The 10,294-nt window shown below is 42.3% G+C and overlaps 1 protein-coding gene across 2 annotated transcripts; it reads left to right on the forward strand.

Moving 5' to 3' along the window:
- The first annotated feature begins 842 nt into the window (after window positions 1-842).
- On the forward strand, window positions 843-9,706 carry CDK1 (cyclin dependent kinase 1). 2 transcript variants are annotated; one of them, XM_075758805.1, is made up of 8 exons: window positions 843-962; window positions 2,122-2,172; window positions 3,620-3,776; window positions 4,878-5,001; window positions 5,380-5,550; window positions 6,128-6,291; window positions 6,422-6,563; window positions 9,357-9,706. In XM_075758805.1, exons 2-8 carry the CDS (start codon window positions 2,136-2,138, stop codon window positions 9,468-9,470), a joined length of 909 nt encoding a protein of 302 aa, XP_075614920.1. In that variant the 5' UTR covers window positions 843-962; window positions 2,122-2,135; the 3' UTR covers window positions 9,471-9,706. The 2 variants fall into 2 exon arrangements, with proteins under 2 accessions (XP_075614920.1, XP_075614919.1); XM_075758804.1 differs by lacking the exons at window positions 843-962; window positions 2,122-2,172 and adding an exon at window positions 2,180-2,310.
- Window positions 9,707-10,294: the final 588 nt, after the last annotated feature.

Genomic DNA, 10,294 nt, shown 5'->3' on the forward strand with positions numbered 1-10,294 from the left:
TTTAGCATTGAAGTTTCTACGTAACAGAGTTTTGCAATGTTTGGAAAAGAATTTTCCCAGGCTTTTTTTTTTTATATAAGTGTTCTGCATTACTTCTTCCCTGGGTACCGATGGAGTGAGGTTGCAACTGTCTCAGCACTCCCTGAGCAAAACCCGTAGGTGCCTCTCTAGTTACATCCCCGACCTTTCTTTTGGAAGCTGTGATAGCACAGGGACTAATTATTCTTAATCTGGGAGCAGCGATACAGAACTTTAATTTGCCTACAGACATATGTCCTGGCTTCTGGGGAATTAAGTTACCCAATGACCTTTTATTAACGTGCAAACTTTAAAACCAGCTTCAAAAGTCACAGCAGTACTTCACAGATCAGCACCCTTGCAGCCACAAATAATGAATTTATGCTTTGGCCGGCCGCGGCATCTAAATCTAAAAGACTTGCTTGATTACAAGGAGCAGCTGCAGCCACCAGCCTAGCTTGATCCAAATGTGATTATATTCCCCGTACCATGCAAACAGCCTAATGTGTTGTTTGAGCAGCGCCCAGTTCACCCATCAGCGCCGTCCCAGCGCCGCCCATTGCAGGAGAGCCCCCGTACCCCACCATTTGAGCAAAAAGCCTTTAGCCTGTACAGAACCACCCGCCCGCGTCACCAGTCCTGCCTCCTCTCCTTCCCCCCCCCCCCAGCACCAGCCGCGAACCAAGAGGACGCCCAGCGCATCCCTTAGCTTGCCGCGCCCGGCCGCGCCGATTACTAACCACGGAGATAGAAGCCGCCTTTCGGCCTCGCTTTGGCGCCGCCGGAGCGGCGCGCGTTGATTGGCCGCTTTGAATAATCTCAGCGCGGCGCCATTGGCGGAGCGCGGCGGCGGGGGCGCGCGGCTAGTTCGAATGCGCCGTGCCCGCCCCCGAGCCAGCCTGGGGACGTCCTTGCGGCGGGGAGCGGGCTCGGCGGCGGCTCAGGTGAGGAGGAGCGGGGCTGGCGGAGCGCCGGCGGGACGGTGCCGGGACTTCGGCCTGGGCAGGCCGGCGCTGGCCCCGCGGAGGGACTGGGGAGCCACTTTTCCGCGGCCGTTGGTGCGCGCGGCCGCGTAACGGCTGTGCGGGGCAGGGGGGGAGCTCTGGGGCGCGGGCTGAGGCCGCCGCTCCCGGCCCGGCAGCGAGGCGAGCGGCCGACAGGCCGGCATGGGGCTGGCCCCTTCTCCGCTTCTGCCGCGCTTAGCCCTCGCTGCGGCGGCGGGGGTGCCGCTCCCCGGCGGGGCAGCGTGCTGGGGCACGCCGCGGCTCCCCGACCCTTCCTCATAGAGGCAACATCGCCCCTGAGAGCTAGGGAGGGAGGCGGCAGGGTGCCAGCTGCTGGAGCCGGTACTCGGGGCCTCCCCCTTCGCTGAGCCCCGCACCGGGGCGGTTTCGAGGCGATGCGACCTGTGACAGCGGGGTGTGAGTTGGACCGACGTGGAAGCGTGCTCCTGCCCTCGGCTGTGCGGGAGCGCTCGCTGCCCTCCCTCGCCTGCTTAGCGGCTGCCTGAGCTCGGAAACCTCCTCTGGAGCCGCAGCTAACTACAGGTTCGCTCGTTACCTCGTAACGCTTCGAACCTTGGCATTAAAGTTCAGCTGCGCTCAATGGAGGAGGCCAAGAGCAGCGCGGAAGGCGTGACGTGCCAGTGCCACCGGTGTTAACGCCTCCCGGGATCTTGTGCCTGTTAACGTTGTCTGGGTTTGTAGCTCTGAAGGCTGTGCTCTGTACTTATCAAATGATACGGGGCTGGAGTTCCCTTGCATTACTAACATCAAACCTTGTGGATTTAGATAGTAGGGCTCCTGCTGATGAGGAACTACATAAAACACTCATTAGTTTTTTCAGTTGCTTGGAGGAGCTTTCTTCACAAAAGCATCTTTCTCCTTTGAATTGATGCCTAATCATACTTCAGGATGTAGTTTTTCTAGTTGGAACTCTGAATAAAACCCAGTGGTTTTTGTTGAAAATGATACGTGTTCCACTTACATCCTAATTATGTAAGACAAAACTAGCTTCCAAAGACCCGGCATAACTTCAGTGACTTGACTGTGTTCAGGACAGCAACTGTTCACCCACGTGGTTTTTTTTGCCTGTTCATTTCAGGGATAATCACAGCAATGGATGATTACACGAAAATAGAGAAGATTGGGGAAGGTAAGTATGGAGAACCATGAGCCTTGTAATGCCCTGCAGTTTGCGTTACCAAGTGTCACAGAAGCTCCGTGTGCTCTGGCTATTAGAGGAACTACTGAGATTCAACTTACTGGCAAAATAAGCCTGTGATTAACCGTGGTAATTATCTCTACATGTAAAAGCTTTCGGGCTGCCCTTTGGAAGATGACATGGTCCAGTTGAAACAACTGGTCAGTGTTGAGAAGCATCTGCCTTGACATTCATGGCTAATAGTGTAATTTTCCTCTGGGGGCAGGGGGTTGGGGTAATGTTCTGAGGCCTGAAACTAGCTTTTCAATTTAGGAAGGTCCTCCATTCCCTTGTATATGAACTTGTGTAGCAGTTGTTCCTCAAGTTGTACTACGTGGTATACTTATTTTGCTTGGAGCTGCTGGTAGGGAGTAGCAGTCTGTGGATTGTCCTGCTTGGAGTATACCCAGTCACTACACTTGTCAAAGGAAAGACCAGATCATAAACCTCTGGAAAAGTGGATTTTAACAATTAATTTACTGTAAGGCATTAAGAAGATTGCTTCAATGCAGATGTTTGTCACAACTCCCCTCTCACTGGATAATCCAGCCTGTATTAAATGTAGAAGTCAGTGTGGTTTATAATGCTTTAGCCTTACGTAGATTTGAGAATTTGCACAGTGTTATTCTGAGAAGGTGCTCTCTAAGGTAATTGCAAAATGCGTGGGCTTGGATCTTACAACAAAGCTTTGTAACTGAAGCTGTGTGCACAAATCTTTCTTCCTGAAATAAACTAGTTTGAGCTTAATCTGAGTGATTAATGCTTCACAAAGGGTGAAAGAGAATCCTGAAGCTGTCTTGGTTTGTTGAGGGTTCTAATTCTGTGAACACTGATGATTAAAATAGATCATTGATTTGAGATTTACTACTGGTTCCAATTTTAGCTTCTGCTGAGATTCACAGCACTGCCCTCTCTCCTGCACTGAGGAATGTGCTAGAGGTATTTCTATGGATCTGACCAATGATGGATAGCTCTCTGATTGCGGAGGGTGGGCTACTTTTTTTGAAGCTAAACCTTCAACCTTTTAATATGATGTATCAATGGCAAAATCATAACCCCTTGGGATGAAGAGATACAGTGATCTTGCCTGAAAGTTAATCAACCCAAAACTTCAAATAGTATCTGATTTTAAAACTACATCTTCCAGTCAAGTTTCACACTTAGACTACTAAGTATGCTGTCCTAACAAACGATACTGTTTGAGTAGCATGCTTTAAACAAAACTATTGCATGATTAAACTGCCAAAACTAAGTGGCAGTTCATAATCAAGCCAAATAATTAAACAAAAAATACTTGATTGCAAGGACTCTTGCCTTTGTTAGCAATTCTTATTTGCAATGCCTTATCTGTACCTGAAGCTGGTATTTCCTACATGCGTTTCACTGTCTTTTTGTTCAGGTACCTATGGTGTTGTGTATAAAGGTCGGCACAAAACCACAGGCCAAGTGGTTGCAATGAAGAAAATACGTCTAGAAAGTGAGGAGGAAGGTGTTCCATGTACTGCTATCCGAGAAATTTCTTTATTAAAAGAGCTGCATCATCCCAATATAGTCTGGTACGCATATACTGGTATTTAGCTAAACTCTTTGAAGGGCACTTGGGTCCCTTCAGATAAATTATTTTTCCACCAGTCTAGTGAGGGGAGAGCTACTCTGCTTAACATAATGTCTGATTTGCAGCAAATAGCTATAGTCCCCAATCCTGTATTTATGCCAGCTTTCTAATTAAGGCTTCCTCGTGCTGCTTCTTCCCATTCTAGGAAGCTAACAAATTTTTGTTGATTTTGTAATTTATTTATATTATCTTCAGAGTGGTTATTGTCAGAAGGGAGACAGTGTACCTCATGAAAACTGGCTGAAGCTGTTACTTCAGACAGTTTCAGAACTTTGTCACCTTGGACTAGACCATTGGCCTTAGTGTTCTTATGCGAACCTCTGTCATCAATCACTTCCTTGCTGTTTTGTAGCAGAGATTTACATGTTGTGTTGTGATGCTGTCAAGCAGGCACATCTGAGCCATGAGTAAAACTGTCGGTGACTACTTGACATGTAGAATTGATTGCAGCTATTGCCCTCCCCCCAAAATATTTACTTGCTCTTTGATGCAGCAAAATACTTTCTCTTTAATGTGCCTTAAAACTGGCCCAGTTCCAGCCATGTAGTGTCTCAGTGTATGTATGCTTGGGTTTAGGAACCCTTATAATCTATTAAGGATGAAGGAGATACTTAAAAACCTGTGCAAGTCCTGCTGTGTCTACTAGGTTCCTATTTTAATATTCCCTTAAACCCTCCTAGTAATTCAGGCTCTGCTGTAATAAGCCAGCTTCAAACAGAAGCTAGGCATCAACCCCCCCAGTCTTTTTTTAAAGGCAACAATATTTTTCCTCAGACTTCCTGTGTGTAACACTAGGCACGAGGGAACCTAAGTTTAAGAGGAAGCATATATAGGGCATTTATTTTAGTCTGACGCTATCTCAGATACAGTTGATTTTCCAGATGACAGTGTAACTCACTAAATCTGTTAATCTTTGAAGACTGAAAGCTTTCTAAGGCTTTTGCAATGGGAACCTGGAAATGTCAACTTGTATCCCCTGTTGAGAAGGGAAATGTGAGTCCATGCATTTTGCAATGCAGTTGATCGTATACTCAATTTTTAGTCTTCAGGATGTTCTTATGCAGGATTCAAGACTGTACCTTGTCTTTGAATTCCTTTCCATGGATCTCAAGAAATACTTGGATACTATTCCATCTGGCCAATATTTGGATCGTTCACGTGTTAAGGTAATTTCTTAATATAAGAGAAATTAATCTAAAGATGACCTACAAAGTTATAAGCAGCTCTTATTTTCAGTATAACTAACTCCTTGAGGAGAAATGAAAGGTTAAAGAAGCAGCTATGGATAATAAGATGAATGTGAGTTTTGCTCTCAAATGCCACTTCAAATTCTTTTAATTACTGAAATTAGACTGCCTTAAACTAAGCTTAATTAAAGAATTTTTGTGGCTTTATGACTGATATTAACTCTATCTGCAATGCTTTGGATCTCCATTTCTAACTACTATGTGGAGAGCTAATGTGAGGGAAAGCTTTGTTGCAGAGCAACAACTTGTACTAAAGGTTATTCCTCTTTCTTTTCTTCTACTTCATCCTTTCTACAGAGTTACTTGTATCAGATCTTGCAAGGCATTGTCTTCTGCCATTCAAGAAGAGTTCTGCACAGAGACTTAAAACCTCAGAATCTCTTAATAGATGACAAAGGAGTGATTAAACTGGCAGACTTTGGATTGGCTCGAGCCTTTGGAATTCCAGTGCGGGTATACACTCATGAGGTGAGTGAGTTTGAACATCCTCTTGGTGATGTGGGCAATGCTTCCTAGCTTCCTGGTAATAACTGGATATGAAATGGCTAAAAAAGAATCGTGGAGCTTTTGAAGTCCTAAACTAACAGTATCAAAAAGTTATATTTTGATTTTGTTTCATTCAACGGCTTTCCATATCCCTGACTATGGTTTTACTCTAAGGTTCCAAAGCATCTTATGAATCCCACCATTACCTTGACAATGAATCAGATGGGCCATAACTTGTTGCTCACTGTCTTGTAAGGATGCTTTTGCTTCATAAAGTACTCAAGTTTGAGGGTTTTAGTGGCTAGGTGCTAAAGGCCTCCTGCTCTTTGGCAAGTACTGTAGGTAACTGCTGTGCTTGCACTAAAAACTGCTGCAATGGATTTTGTTATGATTATCTGTAAATTAAGTTTTAAACTAGTATTTTCACTAAAACTTCTAGCACCAGCTGCTATTTTAACAAAAAAAACCTGTGAATGCTGCTTAATGAAAGCTATTATGCTTGCAGTCAATTGGAGGACATGATTCTATAAACTTATAAAAAGATTTCCTTGTTCCATAGGTAGTGACACTGTGGTACAGGTCTCCAGAGGTGTTGCTAGGATCTGCTCGTTACTCTACTCCTGTAGATATATGGAGCATAGGCACCATATTTGCTGAGCTGGCAACTAAAAAACCGCTTTTCCATGGGGACTCGGAGATTGACCAGCTCTTCAGAATCTTCAGGTATGTCAGGCTGAACCTTTCCTTGCTACTTGTGCAGCACAGCACAACAGTGCTGTGTGTGTGCTAAAACCCTAGTCGTGCATACAGATCTCAGACCAAACTGCTCAGTATTTTGTTAATGCTTGCATAGAGCTTTAGGTACCCCCAACAATGAGGTATGGCCTGAAGTGGAATCCCTGCAAGACTATAAGAACACATTCCCAAAATGGAAACCTGGCAGCCTGGGAACACATGTCAAAAACTTAGATGAAGATGGACTTGATCTGCTGTCTGTAAGTAGTCTGTCTGGTTAAAAACTGAACAGGTCATTTCAAATACTCTAGAATACATAAAGCTGTCTATACTTACATCAGTCTTGGCTAGAATGAAGATATGGAGATCTTCAAACTATTAGCAGTGCTATGGGCTGTTTTTCTTATAGGACTGATGCCTTGTGTGACATTCATGTCTTTCACAAATAATAGATGACAACTAAACTACTTTTCTTCTAATTAAGCATTTATGCCTCAGCTTTTTTATATTAAAAGAAGCTGGGTACAACTTGAAAGTGAGGATGAGCTTTTACAAACAGGTTTAAGTGAAGGGTCCTGCCAACAAACTGTAGCTGTTGCCTTCCTGGTGCCAGCACTCATAATGAGGTGGCTATATGACTTGATCCAGTTGGAAATGGTTTTTTTATGGTAGTATGTGGATTAATCTTGGTGGGGTCATCTTGGTTAAACTTTCATGGTGGTCTTAACTGAATAAGCAATGAAGGAAACAGCTGAATTTATTGATTAGCTGTTAAACCAGAAGCTTAGTTTAAGTCAGTCTGTAGTGTCTATCTCAATTGCCTTTAAATCTTGAGTTAAAGTTTTTTTTGCTGTAGTGTATTAACTGTTAATTGGCATATTTTGTCAAGTGTGAGTTTACTTTAGTTCTGTGGCCATGCAGTTGAACTACCACACTAAGCTTTTACTTGACAAGCTCTTCACAGACTTTTCCATTAGTGCTCTTTCAGCTCATGTGCTGCCACTGCACATTAATTTAGATCACATCTTAGGTGTGATCTTAGATGTATCCAGATATAAGTATTGTATCTTGGTAACTTATACTGAAGCTGCATTTATAGAGTGCACACTTGCATACGGAGGTGTGGGGTGAATGCTCTATGTGTCTGAAAGTAAGCTGAAACTTCAGAACCATCTTGGTACAAGGGGAGCCTTTATTACCTGTGTAGCTGGCTTATGTTTTTAAGCAGTCAGTTGTCTATTACCTGTATGGCTATGGCAAAATACTCTGAAGCAGTGTTACCCAAGAAGCTCAAATGACTGCAATTTCTCACAAGTTTTTGTGAGAACAGAGCCACAGTTCAGCCTAACAACCTGAACAAAACTTGTTAAACGCATAGCTGTTTTAGATAGTTCTCTGACCCTTGTAGCAGTATTGTTTTAGAGATAACTGACTTTACACTGGGAATAATTCCTCTGTGTCCACTGACAGCATCATTACTAAATCAGTTTGAAGTAGAATTGTTACTGATTGTATTTACAAACTAAAACCGACTGAAAAGGCAAGTGAATCTTGTTGATAGTCATGCAACTGGCCTGCTAAGTACTCATCTGAGCTTAGTTGTGGCCTCATTGTGTAAAACAAGTATGTTGGGCTGCTGCTAGTAAAGGCAAAACAAAATTACTAGTTCCTCAAATGGTGTTAACACAATATTAATCTCAAAGCATTAAATTCTGTAAAATCTTGAAGAGTTTTTGCCTTAAATGCTGAAGTTTTAGCTTCCCATTAATGCCTGGTGACAGAGGAATGGCTGAAGTCTTCGGCATCTGGAATCCATTTAAGTTTCCTATGTCACTTTTAAGCCAGAAACAGTAATACAACTTTAAAGGCAACAAAACTGAATATTTAATTCTAGCGTACAAGCTCAGATGTGTCAATGAAAATATTAATTTCTCCTTCTATAGACCATTGCAGATGGGAATAGTATGTAAAATACATCTTTGAAAAGAGGTTGCATATTTTTTGTATCAAGACCAATTGCTTGAGTGAGGTTGTAAACTTAAGACCTTCATAAGCATTTCAGAGCACTTAATGGCTGTGGTCTATCAGACAGGAAGTTGCAGGAAAAACTATGTTCCAGTCTCCAGCTGATAAAGTGAGCATTTCTTTTCTGAAGGGCTGTAGTCCCATGCCACAGCATCCCTTTTTCAAAGAAGTTTGTTGTAGAGATGGAGGAGAAGCAGCTGGTAGAATCCTGATTACTTGAGTTTAAAATCTATTCCTCTTTAGTAAGGAGAAATAAAAGTAAAAAGACTTTGCAGAGACTTTGCAAGTTTTCGGTCTAGTGGAACAGTGCTAATGCTCTTTTTGGCCCTTGGCTGTATGATATAAACTGTAGATGTGTTTTCTTTAAATATGAGCAAACCAAATCTCTTGCCTGTTCTGGAAATTTCTGGGGACTATTTTGGTGGCTATGGCATCCCCTCTATTTGCTCTCATTGATTTTATTATTGAGGTCTTCAACTGAAGTAACTTATTGCAAAGAAACTCAAGTTTTCAAACTCTGGGTTTCTTCAGTTCCACCTGCTTGTATATTACTTTCTGGTTTGGATTCTGTAACTGAGTGATCATTCTTGTATTTTCACTGTAAATAGCTGCACCAAGCTGAGTAGTTTCTTCAATGTCAGCTTAACAAAACAAGTGTAGGACCACTTGTCTTTGGAAGTGTGTTGGGCTTTAACAGCCTAAAGCTTGTTGGTTTCCCTTAATTGAGAAGCTGAGCCTAATAACCATTGCTGCTTGATGCCTGGTTCTAATTTAGTTCAGTGCCTGTGGTCCCCCTGTACACACATGGCCTTGGTTATTAAATGGCACAACAAATGTTTCTTTACTTCCTGAGATGTTATGTGTTACTACTGACTTGTAGGTGGAAATGACATGAGAAATCATGGAACATAGAGGGGAAACTTATCTTTATGGTTACTTGATTATTACTGTGGTTAAATATCTACCTATTTAATGTGATTTTAGTTGTTATTTCATGAGGGAGTAAAGGTGTTTCCTTTTTCTTTCAGAAAATGTTAATTTATGATCCTGCAAAAAGAATCTCTGGCAAAATGGCCTTGAACCATCCATATTTTGATGACTTGGACAAATCTACTCTTCCTGCTAATCTGATTAAGAAATAATAGACCTTTGGACTAAATCAACCAGAGTGAAATAATTGTGATTACTTTTACTATTAAGTCTGTCTGTAACTTGTATGTCTGTCTTTCTGCTCTAAAACTGTGCCTGTGTTTAGTTTGTTTTGGTTTAAGTGTTATCTAAATGTAAATATTAACCTTTTAGTGCTGAGTTCAAATACAATGCAAATATTGCTGCTGCTAATGCAGTGAACTTTCTATAAATAAAGCTTTAAATCCAGTGAAGGGCTGAACTTATTTCCAGGCTACAGGTGCTCTACAAAAGGACTATTTTCTTTGGAATGTGCTGGTAAGATACTAGTCTGAAAAAAAAAAAAGGCAGCTAACCTAAACTGAATTGCTGTTCTTGATAGGATATGAAATTCCTCTGATGTCTGAGTTGTTTCAGTATAATGTTAGTTTAAAAATTTGAGTATGGCAATCAATGTGTCAAAGGACATGTAAATGAGGTATTGTGAACTGAAGAATTGCAAATTACTACTTAAGCCAAGTAGACGGCCAAACTCATTTGAGGGTTTGAGTTTTTGAAGGTATTTGCAAATCAGCCTTTGGGAAAATTCTTGTGCTGTGTGCTTCTGTTATCTTGAAGGCTCAAGAATTTACCCAGACATTGGCATGTTAACTTGTAAATTGGCATAGTTCCAGCTCTGGACCAGGTAAGGTATGACATGTCTTAAATCTTACATAGACTCTCTATACCAATGTGTAACTGCTTACCAGGGCCCCTTCCAACTGCTAGTGGTAATGCAGTTCTCTGATTCTTATTAAAGGTAGAGCCCCCTGGATTATGCTTGAATTTGAAAACTAGT

Source organism: Balearica regulorum, chromosome 7 (assembly GCF_011004875.1).
Source record: "Balearica regulorum gibbericeps isolate bBalReg1 chromosome 7, bBalReg1.pri, whole genome shotgun sequence".
Classification (NCBI taxonomy): domain Eukaryota; kingdom Metazoa; phylum Chordata; class Aves; order Gruiformes; family Gruidae; genus Balearica; species Balearica regulorum.